Here is a 24,056-nt window from a genome sequence, read left to right as displayed (position 1 = left end):
ATGCTGAACTAACACATAATATTTTACCATTAAAAATTGATAACCATTTGCTCTGTTATCTTAATGAGCAGTTTGACCTCTATCCATTTAGAGAAGAAGTCTACAGCTATGAGAAAAAATTTCCTCTGATCGATCATCATGGGAAAAGGTCCAACAATATCCATGCCTCATTGGTCAAACGGGTAATAGACAATGGATGTCTTCAGCTCTTCGGTAGGTCGGTGTTGTATGTTCTAGTGTCTCTGACATGCTAGACAAGTTGCTACTGTCTGAGTGACATCTTGTAAGGTACGCCAAAAATATCCAACCAATAATATTTTCTGCGCTAATGAACGGTCATCCGGATGACTGCTACAAGAGCCTCGGTATACTTCTTGCAAGATGTATTGAACATCTTTCGATCAGATGCATTTGAGCAATGATCTCGAGAAAGCCCTCATATATAAGTGATCTCCTATTAATATGAATTGCTCGGCTCTCTTCCTTATCAATTGAGCCTGCTCCTGGTTGGTAGACATGTTGCTTGATTGGAAACACCATCAAAGGTGTCCTCTAATCACTTGGTGCTCCTATTTCAGTTGCTCTTTTGATATGAGCTACTAACATCACTTGCTCGATCGACCTGTCCAGCGCTACCGAGCTCAGAGAACTCGCTGGCTTGGCCAGCTCATCCGCATATTTGTTGTCTACCCGGGAGATATTTTGTACGATTACCTCTTCAAATCCTGTCTTTAACTTTTTAAAAGTATCAGAGTACAATTTCATATTGACATAATTTCAAAGGTACTTGAAAGTTGATGGGCTACCAATTGGAAATTTGAGTGGTTAAGAACCCGTGTGACACTCACATGCCTAGTTGCTTACAGACTGACGATTAAAGTCTCGTATTCTGCCTCCTTATTTGTCGCCAGGTAGTCCAGCCAAACGGACAGTTGCATCCTATCTTCTCATTGGGATATCAAAAGCATTTCCACTCTACTGCCCTGCCGAGTGGACGATCCATTCACATATACTTTCCAAGTTACCTTTAGCTCGGTGTTCTATATTTCAGTCACAAAATCGGCTAAGGATTGAGTCTTGATCGTTGATTGGGATTGGTAGTGTATATCAAATTCACTCAGCTCCGTAGTCCACTTAATTAGCCATCCAGACTCCTCGGGGTTGATGAGGACTCTCCCTAGCATACGGTTAGTTAACACAATTATAGGATGTGAGAGAAAATAAGGGCATGACCTCCGAGTGGCTAGGACCAGCCCGTACACCCACTTTTTAAGACAGGTATAGCGACATTCTACATCTTTTAATAAATGTAAGAAGTACACTGGTTGTTGTTCATTACTATTCTGTCATACCAACACCGATCTGATCTCTCGGTCTATGGAAGACAAGTATATCCAAAGCGACTCACTGATGATGAGTTTTGCAAGTATAGGTAAAAAGGATAAACAATTCTTGAGTTCCTCTAGTGCCTTATCACATTCAGCGTCTCATTAGAATTTGATGGCTCAGCATAGAATCTTGAAAAATGTCAGGCTTCGATCGGATGACTTAGAGATGAATCTTGACAGAGTCATAATTCGTTTGGTATGTCGTTGAGCTTCCTTCAAGTTGCACGGTGGGGGCATGTCTTGTAGTACTTTCACTTTGCCAGGGTTGACTTCAATCACCCGCTCAGTCACGATGTAATCGAGGAAACACCTACTCCTTGCTCTGAATAGGCTCTTGCTGGGGTTGACCTTGACTCCATATGTCCTCAAGGTCCAACACGTCTCTTCTATATCTGCACATAGGTAAGCAGCTTGGAGTGATTTAAACAATATGTTATTAACATATACCTCCATATTTCTGTCAATTTAATGTCGAAATACCTTGTTCATCAATCTTTGGTAGGTGACCCTGGCGTTCTTCACCCCAAACTACATGACGTTTTAGCAAAAGGTTCCGTCTGCCATGATGAAGTTGACATTCTCTTGATCTTCTTTGAGGAGCGAAACTTGATGGTAGCTCTTATTGGTGTAATCGTTTGATTGGATACAATCATGATTTTGATGTGTGTGCCAAAAAGTTTAAGTTAGATTTTATATATGTTTGATATGTGTGTTTAAATCATGCAAGACTTGGTAAAACACACATAAGGAACTCATCCTATGACTCGGTCCTTGAGATCCATGAAGGATGGTGCATTCGAGGGACCGCCGAATGAGGAGCAACAAAGTGGAGTCTACGGAAGCAGACTTCAAGGCAAAGCGAAGAATGCATGGAGAGGAGCCACGGGCTTGAGTACATCTAAGGGACGAAGGCCGAGGAAGAGGGACTCAAGGGTGGCTCAGAGAGGATGAGTGTGAGTGTGTAACCGGGTCCAATCGATTATTTGAATTGACAGTCGACTGAGCAGTTAATTGGGAGTGAACATAGACATTTTTGTTAGCTCAGCCAGTAGCGACTAGTCGACTGGTAAATGGCCGTTGGTAGAATCCCTGATTTTGCGAAGTAGCCATTGGCTACATCCAACGGTGGCACCAGTCGACTGATGGATTTGTCAGTCGACTGGTGCGCAGGAAATGAGTTGATTAAGATCAATTCTTTCCACTCTATTTAAAGGAGCTTCGAGGGATAAGGAGGTTATTGATTCTTTCTAGAATTCTCCTAAGTCACTCCCTCAAGCTCGGTCGTACTGAATAGAGCTATCTATCTGTTCTTCACTCAGACTTATTGTCGTCGAAGAGGCATGTAATGCCCGATCGGACGAGTAACTTAGTATTTAGCTCTGGACCTCAATTGCAAGTGCGGAGGATGACTGCTCGGATGATCTGCCCGACCGGCTCTAGAGTCCCACTCGACCATCCACAATTCACGATTTCATTGTCCACCTAACCCTGTAACTTTGACTGTTTGACTTTGACCATCACGTTTGATCATGTCCGAGGGTCGAGGCGATGGATGCTGGGGGACGTAGCGCTCCTGTTGATTGTTGACGGACTCCAAGTTGAAGGAACCTGCAACCACAACTGCGTCAATGCCGAGCCAGGGAGGGGTTCCCCGACGATGACCCTCTGACGCTCAAATCAGCCTCTGACAATGTATAAGTGAGGAAGCGAGTAACAATAGCTACAGTAAAGTGTGCATACTTCCGTCGAAGCTTGGAGCCCTTTATATAGGGCTCCGAGGAAGCGTGTGCACGCTTCTCAAAGCTTCCCCTAGAAAGACATGTCATGAAAGCGTCCCTGACACCATACCTCAATGACCCGACCATATCTCTGACATGACAGTGGAAGCTTCCGCCGTACGATCATCTGCCTGTCGATGCCGCCAACCATGCCATCTGTCGGTGGTGTGAGTTCCCATGAGGATATCGACTGATCCTCCTTTTATCTGTTAGTGATTCGAGCGGCATAGGAGGATTGATAGGCCACATCAGCGTTAGGAGGCCAAGCGGCGCAAGAGGACCGACTGGAACAACTCTTCATTTGGGGACAAAATAGAGAGCCAATCGACACCCATGGAGAGGCACTGCCCGCCCCAATACCGTTCCATCGGGCTTTGTTCTAGATTCCCTCGAAAATCACGCAGGCGAATCAAGAGCGAAGATCCTCTTAAGATGAAGCACCTCGTTCAGGACGCCCGAAAAGGCAAGGCACCTCAAGGCGACAAATCCCCTGAATGGATTAATCGCTAATTCTCCAAGCGATACTGCATGACCCTCTGCCAAGATACTACGCTCCATTGGCTATTGGAGAGTACAACGGGTCAATTGATCCAGACGACCATTTGGGCAAGTTCGATAACGCAACCACCTTTCACCAATACGCAGATGGGGTGAAGTGCCGGGTCTTCCTTACCACGCTCTTCGGCTCGACACAACGATGGTTCAGGAGACTGCCGGACGGATCGATACAAAGCTTCAAGGATTTCTAAATGACCTTCCTACATCATTTTACGAGCAGCCGGCGCTACCAGAAGACGAGTGTCAGCTTATTTTCTTTGAAGCAATGACCAAGAGAAGCTCTCCGAGCGTACATCCAGCGATTTAATCAGGTAGCTATGGATATCCTCTTGGTCTCATCTGAGACCATGATGAATGCCTTCACCTAGGGGTTCATAGAGGGAGACTTCTTCCAGTCGCTCATCAGAAAGCCGCCCTGCGACTACGACCATATGCTCAAGAAGGTTAATGAGTATATAAACGTGGAGGAGGCCCACACAGCCAGAAGGAAGGAGGCACCAGCCGAACCCTCGGTGCCAACCGAACGGCGACCGCCGAGCGGCCACTAACCGCCAAAAGGGCCAAGATCCGAGGGCTGGCTTCACCAAGAAATGAGGGCGCATGCCGTGCAACATATGACTCCCGACAGACCAAAGGCATTGAAAGGCAAGGTATGAACACCCATGTTTTGCTCTTTCCATCAATCGACGTCGCACAATACACGCGACTGTCGTGGTCTGACGTCTTTCGATGCCTTTGGCCGGTCAGAAGCCACATGCTGCATGACATGCACCCTCGTTTCCTGGTGAAGCCGACCCTTGGATCTTGGCCCTTTCGGTGGTTGGTGGTCGTTTGACGGTCGTCGTTCGGTTGTCACCGATGGTTCGACTGGTGCCTCCTTCCTTCTGGCTGCCTGGGCCTCCTCCACGTTTATATACTCATTAGCCTTCTTGAGCATATATGGTCGTAGTCGCGGGGCGACTTCCTGATGAGCGATCGGAAGAAGTCTCCCTCTACGAGCCCCTAGGTGAAGGTATTCATCATGGTCTCAGATGAGACCGAGGGGATATCCATAGCTACTTGATTAAATCACTGGATGTACACCCGGAGAGCTTCTCTTGGTCCTTGCTTCAAAGAAAATAAGCTGGCGCTCGTCTTCTGGTAGCGTCAGCTGCTTGTAAAATGATGTAGGAAGGTCATTCAGAAATCCTTGAAGCTTTGTATCGATCCGTCTGGTAGTCTCCTGAACCATCGTTGTGCCAAGCCAGAGAGAGTGGTAAGGAAGACTCGGCACTTCACCCCATCTGTGTATTGGTGAAAGGTGGCCGTGTTGTCGAACTTGCCCAAATGGTCGTCTCGATCGGTCGATCCGTTGTACTCTCCAATAGCTAGTGGAGCGTACTGTCTTGGAAGAGGGTTCTACAGTATCGCTTCGGAGAACTGGCGATTGATCTGTTCGGGGGATCTGTCACCTTGAGGTGCCTTGGCCTTTCGGGCGTCCCGAACGAGTGCTTTATTTGAAGAGGATCTTCGCTCTTGATTCGTCTGCGTGATTTTTGAGGACGTCTGGAACAAAACCCCGGTGGAACGGTATTGGGGCGGGCGGTGCCTCTCCATGGGTGTCAGTCGTCCCTCTGTTTTGTCCCCAAATGGAGAGCTGTTCTGGTCGGTCCTCCTGCACTGCTCGGCCTCCTGACGCTGATGTGGCCTATCAGTCCTCTTGCGTCACTCGGCCAACATTCCACTGTTAGAGTTCCGTTGTGCTGTGATCCTTTTTCACCGGCTCCGAGGTTCGATGTAAGTTTGAGCGAGCTAGCCGCTCGGCGTATGTCTTGCTTTGAACGTCGGAAGCTCGGTGCCTAGTCGAGCTGTGATGATATCTGATTGGTACTTCTTTGTCCCGATCGGATGAGTGAGTTGTCCGATCGACCAACGACATATGGATGTTGATCGCTTAGACTTGAACTTCCACCGTGTCCCTGACCCCTGAGGAGTGAGCCCTTTTCACCGGATAAACGTTAATCAATCTTCATTATTTTAACCCACTTTTAGAGGTTCATCTTATCGCCGTATCACATTACAAATATAGTTGTTTGAATATTAGCAGAAGGTCATGTTCATTATTTGTCTAACTATTAAATCCGCTTAATTAAATTCAATTGTATTAACAATCCCTCAATATCTTATTTTCACCAAATATCACTCAATAATAACTCGGCCACTTAAAAGATGATTGTAACGATTAAAAAACTCTAAGGAATGCAAAAGAGATTTTTCAAAAAAATAATTAAAAATTTAATATTTTTTTAATAATTTTTAACCACCTTTAAAATATTCATTTGATCTATTGAGATTTTAACTCATCATTATATAGTTGTGGGGGCAACAATTGCATTTTTTAATAAATCATAATTATATTTGAAGTTGACTAAAACAGCTTAGATCATTTTGTTATATTTTTATATTCTAATTCGAAAAGCAAAAAAAGAAAAAAGAGAAATATTTTAATAAAAAAGTATTTTCTAATAGCTAATTGCGAAAGTGAAAAAGGAATATAAAAAAATTAAGGAAAAAAGAAAGAAAATGAAAACAGAAAATTTTAATAAAAATAAAAAATAGGAAAACCATTTAACTGTAAGATAAAATTACTTTGGTCAAAACAACACAGTCAATGCAACACTAAAGTTGGAGCTATTTTAGGTTAGAATTACTTTGGTTAAAATAATTTTAAGCTATATTATTTTTATGAAACAAATCGAAATAAAACTGTTTATATAAAATTATTTTAATATGAGATGCCAAAGATATTTTAGAACAAATATAAATGAGATATTATTTTTTTTTATGGATGATTAACTTGATTAACTTAAGAAAGATGGACGATAGACCATCTATACTAAATATTTATTGATATATTTTTATTTGAATCTCAGTTACTATATATTTATAGAATTTTTTTTTCTAAATAATAAATGTAATTAAAAAATATTGAACTTCTAAATTGATCATCACGTGCGCTTTCTGATTTATCTGATGATCAATAAGAAATTTTTATGAGACCATTACCTTAACATAGTCAATAAAATTAATTAAAATTATCACATATTCGATAATTATTTATGCTATTTTTTTTATATAAAAAAAATTCTATTAGCTAGAATTGCAAAGACTGAGGAAAATAATCTCGACCGCTCGTCGAGTATAACTGGATCACTGGAACGACTACCCACCGCACCACACAACAGCAGCAGACTTAGCAGCCTCTCAAATCCGCACGCACCTATAAATTACCCTCTCCGGTCGCTCCTAACGCGGTCTCTTCTAGGGTTCCTTTCGGCCTTCACCCACAACTCTCTCTGCTGCCTTCGCGTGCGGGAGAGAAAGATAGGTGGGAAGGTGCTGGTGGCAGAAGAGGAGACGGAAGAGAAGGCGGGCATATGGATTTCGATGAGTACGAGTACCTGGAGAAGGCAGTGGAGGAGCCCGAAGCGCGCAAGGATAAGGATCGCTCCGGCTCAAGGCGTCACAAGGACCGCGGGGAGGACGGAGAAGGAAGGGCTTCCAAGAGATCCAGGCCAGAAGAGCAGAACGGCGACAAGCGCGACCGAGTGGAGCGAGAACGGGACAACGACCGGGCTAAGGACCGCCGTAAAAGTGGTCGGGACTCTGAGAAGGAGCGGGACAAAGATAGGGATTATCGCAGCCGAGAGAGGGAATACAAGGACAGAGACAAGGGGCGGGAGCGGGACAGTGGAAAAGAAAGAGAGCGACGAAAGGAAAAGGACAAGAAAAGAGAACGCGAAAGGGATAAGGAGAAGGAGAGGGACAGGAGTGCTAGCAGATCCAGAAGGGATGCGGAGAGGGACAGGAGTGCTAGCAGATCCAGAAAGGATGCGGAGAGGGAAATGGAGACCGCCAGGAGCAAAGAAAGGAGAGAGCCAGAGCTCGAGAGAGAGATTCACGAAAGAGAAAGCAGGTACACTGTTGTGATCTCTATTTTCCTTGTTGTACTTTTATTGGACCGTTTCATTGGTCTGACAAGTTGCGCCCTTGTTTTTTAAGATGATGCATATTTAAAAGCCTTTTTTGGTAGTATTTACCAGCTACTCGGATCTTTTTTTTTTCTTTCTTTATATAGTGGACATAGTTTCATGTAATGATAGGTAGTGGCCAGATTATTGACTGTTTATGAAAAGAATTTGTTTTTTTTACTGCCCAGAATTAATATTCCAAATTCCTTGTATTATCTACATTGCTTATGTTTGTTGTCGTTGATTGCAATTTGTGTAAAATCATGGCATACCCCTGTGCTTCTTGACTCTCAGCACATATTACAGGATTAATTCTCAGTCTCTCTAAATCCACAAAATAGATGGGTAGATTACATTCATTTTGAAGAATCTATAAAAATTGATTACATCTGCCACATAATGAATTAATAGTAAGTAAAATCCATGCTTTGAATGCTTGCTAATAAGCAAAATGTACGTAGTGCTCAACCAAAATGCTAGGCTCATGGTACAAAATTGTTGATTTGCTTAGAAAAGAATTTTTATGAGTGCACTGGTGCTGATTATGAGTAATTGGAGGAATATGGAGGACAGGATACAAAAAAAGGAGAAGAGTGGAGAATGGCAAGAGGAAGAAGCAGACAGATTTACTTTCTATTATCTGCAACTAGCAACCTAAGGGCTGATCACTCATATTACAGAGAAAAACTCTTTGTGATCTTGAACAAGATGGACTAAATAGAAAATCTTGGTCTTGTATGAGTCCTAAACTCTTTGGTCTGAAAAAGAATAATTAAACATCTTGGGTATGAGTTGACAATAGTCTGATTTATATTTGATGTAGACACCATTGAAATTTTTTCTGTTTGATCATTAGCATAGGCAAGTTTATCGAACAAGTAAACTCTGTGTCTCCCCTCTTGTTTGATCTTGTGTTTTCCCATTATGTTCTTCTTGTTTTATGCTTTCATCATGTTCTTTATGTTGATTTCTTCCACTGTGCTTGGCTTATTGTTATTTTTCTAACAATTGATAAAACACATACTTGGAGATTGATACCAGAGTGGCACCATGATCCTAACAACCACCACTATCATCATAAAACTTATTGCTGATTTTTTCAGTCATTGCACATGACTCTTCATCTGAATCATGTTATTCGTTAATATCTGTTGTCAGTTAGGAAGAAGCGAATCTAAATTTGTTCCTTAGTTAAGATAACACAGAACGTTTATTCAATTTTCTTATTCAAGCCTGATGTAGATGTTCTTCTGTTTAAACTCTCTATTTTAATCCATCTCAATTTTGAATTTCACATTCTAATTACCCAATTCTGTAGGTGGATGTTCAAATTAACATTAGCTACACGATTCTCAAATATTGTGATATATATTGCTAATTATTTTATATGTATTCATAGAGATTTCACACCTATAATTGGCTTAAATCAATATATTAGGCTGGTTTAGATCCGACTCTTGAAGATAAAAGAAATCACATATGCCATGTCAAATCTGCATGTAAGTTCACCCACCCCATTCCATTTGATCTTATAGTAACTAGTTGATTTAGTGGACATGTTACATATGACTCCTGTGGATTTTTTTGTTGTGTGAGCAAACTTGCAAATTCTTACCCCAAACTTTATCTTTATTTGCAGAAGAGTTAAAGATAAGAAAGATGCAGAGCCTGAAGTTGATCCAGAAAGAGATCAGAGAACTGTTTTTGCTTACCAGGCAAGCCAATTTATGATTTCTCTTTTTCTTTTGTCTGAAAATCAGGCATATCAAAGGCAGGACACTTTTTTAATGTATCTCAATGCTACTTCTGGAAACTGCAGATGCCTCTGAAAGCTAATGAAAGAGATGCTTATGAGTTTTTCTCACAAGCGGGGAAGGTTGGTGAAACACTTCTTTTTTGTCACTTGTTGGTTTTGTATATAGTTGTTTAATAGAAGCCATAGGTTGATGATTGCTCTGCGATTTGTTAGGTTTAACTGCATGTTTTGGTATAGCATGCAACCAACAGATATAAAGTGTTGTGACTTTCCATATTGTATTCAACAAAGGTATAGTGCTTCAATTGTGATAGACATCCTCTTGTGCATTTTTGGTGCTTAAACTGGTTGGGCACAAATATAATGCAACATCGAAATTACTGTTCAAAACAATGTTGTAATGCCCCTTTGCTTTTAATTAGGGCATATTATGTTGACTTATGGCTCGCCATTGTTTATTTGGCGGGTTAGAAAATGAGAAAGCAGTTGACTGCTTCAATGGGGGTTTAAATTCTATTGCATGGCAATGCATCTCGTAAGTTAATATGTAATGAGTAGTTTTCCCTTGAAGAGGCTCTTCTTTTAACAAGTATATTGTAGTTTCCAGGTGAGGGATGTCCGCTTGATTATGGATCGGAACTCAAGAAGGTCAAAGGGAGTTGGGTATGTTTCTCTTTCATACATAAGTATACAAACACATAAGAGCTTGTAATTGCTGTCCATTTATGTTTTACATCCGTGTATAAATATTTCTGGCTATGTGTTAAATTTCTTTTAAAATTTGCTAAGTTTTTATGGCTATTCTCAAATAATAAATATGCTAATTGAGGAATATAAGGGCATTAAAAAGATATCATAAATGTTATTTCAAATTATGATTCATCTTCAGTCCATTGGCTCCTCTTTCCCATGGTTGAACTTTGTTTTGGCATCCCAATTTCAAATTTGAAGTTTGTTTATGCAATCAAAATGTATTTCATATTGATGGCGAACAAGCGATTCCATATTTTTGTTTCATCAGCCCATGCGTATTAATATAGTCAAACATATTTCTTAACTTAATCCAAGGTTAGAACCACATAAACTTGTGGGTTTAATTAAATCACATGAAATTTGAAATGATAAAAAATTAATACCACGACATAATAAAAGAAATTACTATTTTGACCCATAAAGGAAATCATGCGCATCCTTTCCAATGATCTAATGATCTTAGTTGATGCATATTTTTTCTTTTCTCTTTCTCATTGAAATTCAATAATGTATTTTAGTAAATCTATCACTCAACTAATACTGCATTTGTATTTTTTATATTCCTTATTGTTTTCCCCCAACAGATTACCAATTTTTTGGAAAATATCTTATGAACTCTGTTGGGTGAAACAAAAATTTTCCTTTTGTATTTGATATTGCCCCCACTTGAAAAAATGTCCCCTGTGAATTATCTAGGATCAATGTTATCTACCTTGTTTATATTTTGAATTGTTTATCTAGTAGTTAAATGCAAAGATTTAAGTACTGAGTCATGCCGGTTGGCACAGGCGGAATTTACTTTTCTGGTCGCCGAATGGCAGGTCTCGGAGGCGGCCACTACCTTGTTTTTTTAATATATTTTTGTTTTTACTATTCCTTTTTCTTTAATTTTTAATTTTTGATATAGTTTTTTATTTTTTAAATGGTAATTCCATTCCCCTGCTTTTTTTTCCTTCTTAAATTACCCCCATCTTTCATCCATTAATTTTTTTTTCTCGTTAATTTTTTCCCTCCTTCGTTAATTAATTTTTTTTTCCTTCATTAGTTCACGAAGGTAAACAAAAAGGCAAAAAAACCTCTATAAGGATAGTTAATTTTTTCTCTCCATCTCTTCACAAGGTAAATAGAGTAAAAAACCCTCTTAAGCTATTTAAGGAGATGATTATCTTTTTTCCTTCTTCATCCCTCCACAAGGTAAACATAGAGAAAAAAATCTTTAAGGATGCATCGGACAACAAATTATTAAGAAAGGTAAAAAAATTTAAATATAATATAATTTTTAATTTTATAAAATGCACTATAAAAAAAGGATAGTCTGGTGGACGAAACTCCTGTCAATGTAAGTCCCAGGGAAGGGTTGGATCATATTGAGTCTACTGTATGCAGCTTTACACTACATTGTAAGAAGAGATTGTTTTCGCTACTCGAACTTATGACTAATTCATGAAACAATAATTTTATTGTTACACTAAGATTTCCTTTTTTATAAAATATATTACAACAACAATCAAACATTACCCCATTAGGTGGAGTTGGCTATATGGATCCTTCTATACTATTGGGCTTTATTCCCGACTATATCATTATTTATATTTAAATAAATTATCTTGTTTAATTGTTGCTAATCAAGTCTTTGTTGATCTTCTTCATTTGATATGAATATTTTTTTATAGTTTTACATCGTCTAATTGGAGCATTTATTGATCGTCTAAGTACATGTCCGTATAATCTGTCTTTCAGAGTTTTTTCTCAATAGGTGCAACTCGACTTTCTCTCTAATATTTTTATTTCTTATCTTGTCTATCCTTGTATGTCTGCACATTTACCTTAACATTCTCATCTTTGCAACTCTTATATTTTACTCATGTGCTTACATTATAGGTCAACATTCAGCTCCATATAACATAGTAAATCTAATCGCCGTTTTGTAAAATTTTCTTTTAAGTTTTAGAGGTTCTTTACAATTACAAAGAACATCGACGCTCTCCTCCATTTCAACTATCCTGTTTGTATTCTATATAAGACATCTCTCAATCCCTCCATCCTTTTGCAAAAAGAATCCTAAATACTTAAAACTCAGATAACTCGTCATCTTCTATCTTAACAATTCTCTCATTGCTTCTAATATTATTAAACTTAAATTCTATATATTTTGTTTTTACTCTACTAAGCCTAAAAGTTTTGAGCGCTAGAAGGTGAGTAAACCTAGAGGTGGTGCCGGAAGCATCGCGGGATGCTTCTGGTGGTGTTGGAAGTTTCTTGTGACGCTTTTGTCAGCGTCGGAGGTGTCCCCCGACGAGCGATGCAAGAGGAGTCGCGTGTGTGTTTTAGGGTTCTTGTTATCGAATAAATAAAATTTGATTTAATTAATTAAAATAATTCCTAACTTAAGTGTGATACCTAAAGAGACTTTCATAAACCTTAATTAAATTATCTTAATAAAATATATATAAAAATATTTAAAATTTTTAAAAAATTAATAAATTTTATTAATTAATAATATGATTTTTTTACTATTTTAAATTTTATTTAAAAATTCAATTTTTTAAAAAAATTCTAAAAATTTAAAAAATTATTTTTTTAAAATTCTAAAATTTTAATAAATCAAATTTATATTTTGATAAATCTTTTATTTTTTTGTTTTAATGTTTAATTGATATTGTATTTTTTTTACTATTTTAAATATATATTATTTAAATTAATAATTAATTAAATGAATAAATAATTAATTTATATAATTATTATATATAAAATAGTATTTTTGTATTCATTTATATAATTATGATTATTTAATTTAGAGAACCAATACTTCCATATGATGCATTCTATTTTTTTTTTGGTATTTGTAATGTAACGTATTATGATATATCAATTTTAATTTGAATTATTGATATATCAATTTTCTTTAAAAAAATTATATTTGATTATTTTTTTAACAATATTAAGTTCAATAATGTAGAATTTATATAAAATTAATATGCAACTTATTTTTAAATTATGCACCATAAACATATTTATCTAATAATTACTATATATAAATAAAAAAATACCGAAACCGTATTGATACGACGCGATATGATACCGAAATCGTATCGTTCTGGTCTGGGACCGAAGCCTCAGCAATGGTCAACATTTTAAACCTTGAGTTTAATACTGTTATAATTTGTACAATTTTGTACGTCTCCTTTATTCTTATATAAGAGAACTTGAATACTTATCCTCTATTGATTAGATTTTTTTTAGTTTTCAATATTAGGTTGAATAACTTTGTGAGCGATTCAATACCTTGATTCTCAAGACATTCATACCTCTATCAGAATATCATATGGTTCAATTGCTTTTCCATTCTGCATTCCATTTAAAACTTACTCTACTTCTGAATATGAATTCTACGATAAAAATTGAAATTTCTATACTTATTTGACCTACTTAAATTATCTAAGTTGGCCGTCTAAACTTTCATTAAAAGGTTGATATAAATACTTTTTCCATCGCTCTTTTATTTCCTCTTCATTTACTCATATTCTATCGCATTCATCTTTAATATATCTTGTTTTGATAAAATCTCTTATCTTCCTCTCTCTCGCTTTAACTATTTTGTAAATGTCTTTTTCCCCGTCTTTTATATCCAATTTTCGATATAAGCGTTCAAAAGTTTCATTCTTAGCTTTCTTGGGTTCTTTTTTGGCTATTGTATATATTTTTTTAAAATATTCCTCCTTAAAAGTATATAATTCCTTATAGGCTAATCGTTTTTTCTTCACTTTCTTTGATACCAAGATTTTTTACTTGGTGGTGCACGTCCCTTTGAGTCACAAAGTACATTCTTGGCTATTATTTTCAATTTTGATACCATCTTATCTCATATTGTATTCAAGCCGCCGTATATTTCTCCTAATACTTGTAATTCTACTCTGTTCTTAAATATGTTTTCCTTTTCCTCCTTTAACTTCCACCATTTAATTTTAGGAGTCGTGCATATTTTTTTTCTATTGATACTATGCTTGAGATATATATCCAACACTATTAATCTATGTTAGGTAGTTAAAATTTTTCGACGAATGACCTTATAATTTTTATAAATCTTTTTATCATTCTTCCTAATCATAAGACAGTCAATTTGTGATTTATTATTCTCACTTTTAAATGGGACAGGTGTTATTCTCTTTTCTTAAAAACGTATTAGTTAGTATAAAGTCATTTGTCGTTATAAAATCCAATACAGTTTTCTTTTTTTCATTTCTTGTTCCAAATCCATGTACCCTCACTCGTACATATCCATTTAGACCTCTTCCTATTAAAATCATTTTGATTGACAAAATATTTTGTAATACTTAATCTAGATCGTCCTAAAATTTAGATTTAGTATGTTATCTAATCTTATTTGAGGTGCATATATGTTAGTTACATTAATAGTTTCTTTCGCCGCTACTATCTTGAGAGCTTTAATCCTATCTCTCTTTTTAACTACTACTACTTCGTCCTTTAGCGAATTATCGACAACACTACCTATTCCATTTCTTGTTTTACTTTTTCTTGTGAACAATAATTTAAAATCCAAATTCTCTATTATCTTTGTCTTCTCTCTTATCCATTTTACCTCTTGTACACACAATTTTAATTCTTTTCATAATCATCGTTTCGACTACCTCCATTGCTTTACCAGTTAGTGCTCCTATGTTCTATCTTTCAAATCTTAGACTATTAATTTTCTTATAATATTTATTTTTATCTAATCTACTGTATGAGAACTCTTGCATATTTAATATTACATCAAAGTTTTGACGGAGATGTAATTGTTGGTTGCTACTCGGAAAACCTAATGGTTCCACTGTACAAAAATTTTGTACAAAGGTCTGAACCTTTTCCTAGCTACCATGTGTTCTTTTAAATTAAACTTGGATCGCCTGCGGAACTTTACACGTTTCATCCAAAGTTTAATGTATTTGTTCTTTTAGGTTTAGACTTGGATCTTCTGCGGAACTTAATACTTTCGATCCAAATCACCTAGGTTATTAATTCTATTAAATATTAATTTTCAAAATTGGCTTCCAGTTCTGACGTGGCGAGGCACGTGGCCTTCTTGGATATGGGAGCAACCACCACCGACTAGATAAAGCCTTTTAAGGAAAGTTAATATTTAATTTCCTTAAATAACTTTAGGTCAACCGAAAAGAACAATCAAATCACAAGGAAAAGAAAAACAAAGAACACAACATCGAAAATAAATTCGAAATACTAAAATCGCCTTGTATTTGGTATTATTTCCAAAATAACTAGTATGATGCGAAAGAAAATACTAGTTATACCTTTTAGAAAGACTCTCTTGATCTTCCACCTACTAAGACGTAATGTGATTGGCGATTTTCCGAGATGAGAAACCACCAATACACCTTCTTCTCCTCCTCAAGGTTCGTGTCAATACCCCTCCAGGAAGAGAAAACACCACCAATGCTCCAAGGATAAAGCTTTCTCTCTCCAAGCTCTGAATCCGCCACCACTGATCTCAGAGGAAGAGAAGGTTCCAGCAGAGGAGATGAGAGAATGAAGGGGCCGACCACACCAAGGAAGAAGAGAGAGAAGAATAATAAAAGTTGTGTGTCGTGAAGGCACCCTCTCTTTATATTCCTTAGCTTTGTGAAATAAGGAAATTTAATTATAATAAAATTTCCTTAACTTTCCCTGACGAATTAATTGAGAAAATAAAATAAAATTTCCCAATTAACCTTGTAATGGCCGACCACCTTATGGAGATCAAACAATTTTTTAATCAACAATTAAAAATTCTTTATTTATTCTATTTTAAATAAAATTTCCCTTTAAAATCCCTTCATGGTTGATAAAAGAAATTTCTATAATTTTAATTTTTCAACATGTGAATAATTTACAAAGAGAAAAATAAAATATCTTACCAATCTACAAATAAGGAAAAGAGATCTAATCTTTTTTTAATCTTTTGTAGATCCTTTTAAAAGAGATATTTTAATTTTAATCTCCAATTAAATTATATCTTTCACATAAGAAAATTTAAAATTAAAATTCTTTTAAATTTAATCACAGAGCTCCAAGTAGTAAGCTATGCGTACTGTTAATGCCACCCACGAATCGAATTAACGACCTGCTCTAGCGCCATAAGCCCTACTAATGGGTATAGGGGGTATAATACTACTATAAATAAGAGGCTACGATAGGGGCCAGGAGGAGGAATTGATTTTGGTCTCCGATAAAATTAAGCATCCAGTTCGCTAACACATGACTTAATTTTATCAACAATAATTCATTCCACTAGAGAACTATTATCGAACTCGCACCAATCACAAATTACATTTTGGGCTCCTTCTTATTATGAGTGTTGTTGGTCCGTGTTTAAGATGCGAATGTCCACTTAAGTGAGTTCTGAACTCATTTAATTAATATCTTAATCCAAGAATAATACCATCACCTTATCGATAAGTTATACTAAGTTCACTCCGGGGTTTAATCGATCCCAACTCACTCATCGGGATATTATCAACCCAGATTACTAGGACGCTTTCATAATCAACAACACACACTATAAGTGATATCATTTCCAACTTATCGGCTTATTGATTTATTGAACTAAATCTCACCCTTCGATAAATTAAAGAAATAAATATCAAATATATGTCCTTGTTATTATATTAGGATTAAGAACACACACTTATAATAACCGAGGTCTTGTTCTTTATAAAGTCGGTATAAAAAGAACTTCCTAAATGATCCTACTCAATACACTCTAAGTGTACTAGTGTAATTATTTAGTTAAGATAAACTAATTCCTAATTACATTATGACCTTCAATGGTTTCGTTCTTTCCATTTTGATCGTGAACATCTGTTTATAATTTATAAATCTCGATAACATTATCTTTCAGACATGATGTTACATCGTAATTATCTACAATATAAATTAATTGAACAACTACAAACAAATGTAGATAATTTGACCAAATGTGATTTTTTATTCATAATAAATGTTTACAAAAGCTTAGGCTTTCAGTATATACTCTAACAGTAATGGTCCTTACCAATACGTTATATCCTACAATGTGAAATTTTTTATATTTAACACTACACTTGAGTTCTTTTGCGGATATAGGTTCTTGCCAATACATTACAGTTAGATCCTACAACCAAGGTTTAAAATCTTGACCCGTAGTGAGGTTTCGATCTAAGACCGAAATGATATGGTTATGATATCATATTGTGTCGTGCCAATATGGTTTTAGTATTTTTTTTTATATCTAGTAATTATTAAATAAATATATTTATTGTGTATAATTTAAAAATAAGTTGTATATTGATTTTATATAAGTTTTTCATTATCGAACAACTTAATATTGGTAGAAAAAATAATTAAATATAATTTTCTTTAAAAAAAATTGATTTTATTAATAACTCAAAGTAAAATTGATACATCATAATATATTACCTTATCAATATCAAAAGGAGTGATATAAATCAGATGGAAGCATTTGTTCTTATAACATTCTGCTTAGGATAACTTTATAGTTCTCCAATGTTTAGATTAAATAATCATAATTATATAAATTAATACAATGATGCTATTTTATATATAATAATTATATCAATGAACTATTTATTCATTTAATTAATTATTACTTTAAATAATATATATTTAAAATATTAAAAAATGTTAGAATATCAATTAAATATTAAAATAGAAGATTAAAAATAATAAAAAAATTTATCAGAATTAAGGTTTTAAAGTTCGTTAGTCGCTAGACCCATGCATAATGCCTAGACCGCCCAGGTGGCGATTAGGCGCTACTAGACGAATTCAACGATATCAACATAAATTACATAGTAAATTACATGATAATTAAAACAAATTATCTTTCAATTTGCAAGTATCCAAATGAAAACAAATTACCTTTCTACTTTAATGAATATTGCGAGTGTTTGATGAAATGACATTTCCAAAGGATGATGGTTTGCCCAACTTTCAATTTAATCCCTTTCAAGTCGCTCAGATAATAATTTTTTTTTTCAAATATATTTTTCTAGCCTTTTAACTCTAATTTCTCCAAAATGTGGATTTCTTCAGTCGCTCTAAAGATGAAGCTTGGTTCTAGCCGCTAGGGCAAGCCAACAAATCGATTTTCTTGTTTGACCAAAGTTTAGGGCTTATAAAACTTAAGCCCAACACAAAAAAAAGGGTTACATTTTAGTTTTTTTAATTGGGCTTTAAATTTAAAAGCCCAAATTAAAAAAGGTCATGAAAACCTTGTATTATTTTCGCGGCGCCTAGACGATTCAATCGATTAGTCGGCGCCTAGGGCTGCCTAATCCTGCCTAGGTTGGCCGACACTTAGCGCTTAGGCGATCGCCAAGGTTGATTTCTAGAACATTAATCAGAATTTAAATTTGATTTATTAGAATTTTTTAGATTTTTAAATAAAATTTAAAATAGTAAAACTAATTTTAGACTATCAATTAGTAAAATTTATTATTAATTTTTTAAAATTTTAAATAATTTTATTATTTTATTAGGATAATTTAATTAGGATTTATGAAAATTTTTTCGAAATATCATTCTTAAGTTGGAAATTGTTTGAATTAATTAAATCGTAATTCAATTTTGAACAGAAGCATCATGCGTCGCTGACGCTTTTGGCGGCGTCGGAGGCGTCCAACTACTCCTCCGGGATGCCTCTAACCCACTTTCTGTCATTTGTGCGTGACACATGCAAAATTGTCGTGCGTATTCTAATGGTAAAAATCGTTCGTGCCGGTGGCACGGAGCAATATTTCAATCATTGCTTGCAATGTGTTCCTTTTGGGCAACATCATAGTATTATACAATAGTTTGATGATTCATTCATTGAATATTTGCTGAAAGTTCACATTGGCTGGCAACCTAACGCGCAACTCTCACCTTTTCTCAACCTTGTTTGGGACCGGCTATTGCGGGATTTTATAAAATATACTACTAATGAACTAAATTACTCTATATATAAATTTGGTTTAATTTTAACTGATCAAATTAAATCTAGTTTAAATTTATTTGATCATGTCTACTTTGATAGACTTTAATTAAATCCTGAATTAATTTTTACTCAATAAGCATCAAACATTTATGAATAATATTAAAACTTAACTCAACATTCAACATCTTAAATATAACTCAATAGTAAACATCTATAACAATTAAATATTAATAATTTTTTTTTTAATTAATATATTTTATATTTTAAAAAGTGGTATGACATGGTTTCATTTCAGTTATAAATCGAAATTCTGGCATAGTTTGAAATTTTAAACATTTCATTTCAGTTATAAATCGAAATTCTGGCATAGCTTGAAATTTTAAACCTTGGTTATCCGATGAGATTGGTTTACTTCATTTTTTTCCCCCACTTTTGACCTTTGTGCACATAAAGGAATCACGGTAGCCATATATCCAGACCCTTTAATTACTTGATCTTGTTTCTGTATTATCCTGCAGCCTATCAGACTTACATTATTTTTGTTGCTGACTTGCAGATACATTGAGTTTTACGATGTAATGTCAGTGCCACTGGCTATTGCACTCTCTGGCCAACTTTTATTGGGTCAACCTGTAATGGTTAAACCTTCTGAAGCTGAAAAGAATCTCGTTCAATCAACTGCTACAGCTGCTGGTGTTGCAGGTGCTGCTGAAAGAAAGATTTATGTTGGAAACCTTCACTATAACATTACAGAAGAGCAACTTCGCCAGGTGAAGTACCAAAAAGCTACTGCTGAAAAAAATAGATAAATGTAAACTCTATAAATTAGCTTGAGTTCATCTTTTGTGAAAAAAATTATTCCATTGCCATTGTCATCTGGAATTATGAAGAAAACCATTTAACTAAGTACGGACTTATAGTGACAAGGTACTTGACCTATACCATTGAAAAACTTGTTATGGATGGTTTACTGGAATCAGATTTCTTTATTGTCTCCTGCTAATCTTTTTTGCAAGAAAAAGAAGATAATATTGTTATGTACTTTAGATTTTTGAACCATTTGGGACTGTGGAGCTTGTTCAATTACCGCTTGATGAAACAGGGCATTGTCGAGGTTATGGATTCATTCAAGTGAGTGAACAACCAACTAGTGATCTTGCCACTTCAGTTTTCATCTGCTGACTTTAATCTTTTCTTCAGTTTGCTCAACTTGACCATGTAAAGGCTGCTCAAAGTTTAAATGGGAAATTGGACATTGCTGGCCGGATCATAAAGGTTACAATTTGTTTACTTTATATTCTTTCCCAGTGCAAATTGCCATGAATATTTTTATCCTAATTCACAGCAGCTTTTAATTGTTTCCATTATTCTTGTTAGACTTTTTTTGCCCTTCAATTTTGGTTCATGAACATAATGGTATTAAGGGTTATACTTTTATTTTTTTTTGTAGGTTTCGGCAGTTACAGATCATGTCACTGTGCAGGAAACTGGGACAAGTGCTGTTGATTTTGATGATGAAGATGGTGGTGGTTTGGTGAGCTAGTTGTTCTTTTATTCTTTGACTTGGACACTGTTACACATTATTAATTTAACCATATCACTCACAGAGAGTAATGTATTGATTCTCTTTCTGCATGTCCTTTAAATACAGAACCATATCTTTCCAAATTTGTCTGGATTTAGCACAGACAATTCCATAAATGCTGATCTACTTGCTCTGTTGAAAGTCTGGTCAGACATCATGAGGAATTTAGTTCAAACTGTAAGGGCAAAAATGAAATTATAGAAATATGATTGATGGCCATCCTTTTTAGATCATACTGATGGAAGGAAGAACGACAAAGATAAGGAACACTTAGTGAGGCCTTATTCAAGTAGGGTTTAATTCTGTTGCCTTTTTTTGGTCACTTGGCTTTTGGAAACAAGTTTAATTCACAGTAATACATTTCACCTGATGAATCTGCTCCATTATGATTATCAGATTAGAATTGTGCAATTTGAACTCTCAAGAGATCTGAATATGTTTGTATAAGTAACATTACTATACGAAATGACACCAAACTTACAAGTTATATGCAAGTTACAACTTATAGCCAGTGGTGTTGAATACTTATATAATTGTAGTTGTATTATTAATTCTGGAATAAATTTATAACTTAATCATCATATGTTTCTGATCATAATGTATTATCAATGAAAAAAAAATGTGATTAGTTTGTAAATCGTAAATGTAGCAGGTGAACTACATTTTTTGTTGATCTGGTTAGTATATGCATAGTTCATTGTAACCAGTTGTGAATACTTGGTCTTTATTTTCTTTGGTGAATCTTTATATGCATGTGAATCAATTACATATATTGAAAATTAGAAAAATGATAATCTAATGCACATATGATTTTAATTTTCTTTATTTTTTAAAAATATAATTTATTTTCAAATGACTTGTCAAAATAGTATCTGAACGTTTAGTCACAGGCCAACCTGATTTTAACCTTGATTTAGGTAGCCTTTAACAAGGCAGACGGGCCTTATTATTTCACATCTTATTAGGAATATTTAATTTGCATGTAAAATAGAAGAGAGACATGACAAGTTTATCAGTTTGCATTATATCTTTAATGTGATTTGCAATGCTCAACCTATTTACCTCTCCCTAGCTAGACAAGTTAAATTTGAGCTTTTGACTTGGCAGTCAATGTCATCTTCAATCTTTGGCAAAATGCTCTTTCTTTGACGCCTCTGTAGGTGCTGATCCTATTGAGTGTCACTATCCTTGTAAAAATACTTCAATTTCTTATGCAGAAAATAAGGTCAATATACACTTGAATATGGTTTACATGTTATACTTAATGAGGGGCTTTCTGTTTTAAAGCATTTGTCGATACAAGTTTGCTTGATATAATGATATCTCAGAGTTAACTTACATTTTATTCGCCAATGAAAAAACTGGATCAGAGTACAAGGTTGTAATTTTCTCATCAGTCCATCAGTTAGTTTATGATATTTAGTTTGATTTTTCTAGGCTAGCTTTGCTTCTGTGGTACATTTCCCCTGATGTTGGATGGTTCTTATGTGGCTGTTGCTCCAATAGCTAGAAACCTTACTCTTACTATTTTAATCAGCTTTATTGTGTTGCCCATCCTTGTTCTTTGATAATCTGTTTTAAGCTTGCAGCCTTAATTGACCAGGTATCACGCACGTTCTCAATACCTTAGTTTGATAAATTAGTTAGTAACAATCTCTCAGTTAGTTCGCCCAACCATTTGTTTTTAATTCTGTAAATTGATTATCAGGACTTGCAAAATTTCATGATTGCTACTCACTGTTCTATTTCCATGCAGTCACTAAATGCTCGTTCAAGAGCTATGCTCATGCAAAAGCTGGATCGCACTGGAACTGCTTCTAGGTTAATACTTTACTGCCATAACTTTGTCCATCCTTCCAACTTATCATGTTCAGAAATTTACCTGTTATGTTTACAGCATTGCGGAATCACTTGGAGTACCCATTCTTAACGGTGCAGTTCCCATCCAACAGCCACTCAGTGTGCCTGCTCTATCAATCAACCCTTCAATGATTTCTGTGCAGCAAATTCCAGCTACGGTGGAGACAAGCGAGTGCTTATTGCTAACAAATATGTTTGATCCAAGCACTGAGGTTCGACAGCTAGCTTATGATGCCTGCTAGTCTCTCTGTTGCTTAGATTTTTTTGTTCCTGTTTCAGACGGAGCCTGACTTTGAATTGGATATTAAAGAGGATGTTCAAGAAGAATGTTCCAAGTATGGTCGTGTCAAGCATATATTTGTTGACAAGTGAGTATCCCTTTCAAAATGTTCAAATTAGACATGTATGCTCAGTCGTGCAATTTGCTGCAATTCACCTTCTATTATATTCACTATGTTTCTCCACGTTATCTAACCTATGTTTCACAGGAACAGCAATGGCCACGTATATCTTCGATTTGAAAGTGTGACAGCGGCTTCAATATGTCAGCGTGCTATGCAAGGTCGATGGTTTGCAGGGAGGTCAGTCTCAGCCACTTATATGGTACGCTTCCATCTCCGAAACAGACCTACATAGTTTTCCCCGTTTTCAGTTAAATACTTAGGCACAGAATGCTTTTTGATTTACGATTTTCAAGATCTATATAGTTTCTTATTTGGACCTACTGAAATATATCTTTCATGATCAACGAGAGGGAAATTAATGTTTGTTTTTAGATTTGTGATAACCTTAAATATTGCCTAGCCTTAACCGTTATTGTATGTTTTAACCTATTGGTTTGTTTATTATTTTTGCAGCGACAACAAGATTACGAATCCAAAGTTGGACGTGACTGAACCTACTGTTATCGTTTGTCCTCTTCAGATTCTCTTTGCTGGTATTCTAGATTACTTTTAAGTGCATATGTACAAGATTTACCAACAGTTCCTAGTGTTAAAGTTGAACTGTCGTATTTTCGTCAATTACGCTTTAATCTTGTTCAACTTGTGATTCTAATGATTCTTTAGCAGCACTATCTGTTAGCAACTTACGTAGCCACTCCAGATATAGGTGTACGGGCAGATGGCTGGCTAGGCCCCGCCGAAAACAGTTTCTCCCACAACATTTTAGGCCGAGCCAGGACTGCTCTAGAATGCTCATGCTCAGTGGGTCCACTGGGCTGAACTATCATGTATGTTACAGGCCTGGGCCTGGCCTGGACCAGGACCAGGACCAGGACCAGGACCTGGACCTAGCTAATCACAGCCCAAGTTTAGCTCACTTTTTCTTATTTATAGATTCACAATAATCTTATAAATACTGTTTTTTTTTTAAATTTTAAATTATTGGGATCTGAG

General features: G+C 35.6%; 1 protein-coding gene across 1 annotated transcript; it reads left to right on the top strand.

Moving 5' to 3' along the window:
• The first annotated feature begins 6,983 nt into the window (after positions 1-6,983).
• On the top strand, positions 6,984-23,681 carry LOC122031092 (RNA-binding protein 39-like). The gene is made up of 13 exons (XM_042590161.1): positions 6,984-7,679; positions 9,374-9,449; positions 9,554-9,610; positions 10,098-10,153; positions 19,771-19,984; positions 20,262-20,345; positions 20,415-20,489; positions 20,665-20,748; positions 22,556-22,620; positions 22,697-22,871; positions 22,939-23,027; positions 23,148-23,262; positions 23,517-23,681. Exons 1-13 carry the CDS (start codon positions 7,141-7,143, stop codon positions 23,553-23,555), a joined length of 1,668 nt encoding a protein of 555 aa, XP_042446095.1. The 5' UTR covers positions 6,984-7,140; the 3' UTR covers positions 23,556-23,681.
• Positions 23,682-24,056: the final 375 nt, after the last annotated feature.

Source organism: Zingiber officinale, chromosome 11A, assembly GCF_018446385.1.
Source record: "Zingiber officinale cultivar Zhangliang chromosome 11A, Zo_v1.1, whole genome shotgun sequence".
NCBI lineage: Eukaryota > Viridiplantae > Streptophyta > Magnoliopsida > Zingiberales > Zingiberaceae > Zingiber > Zingiber officinale.
The sequence above is the reverse complement of the archived record's forward strand: the minus strand, read 5'-3'. Positions and strand labels throughout refer to the sequence as shown.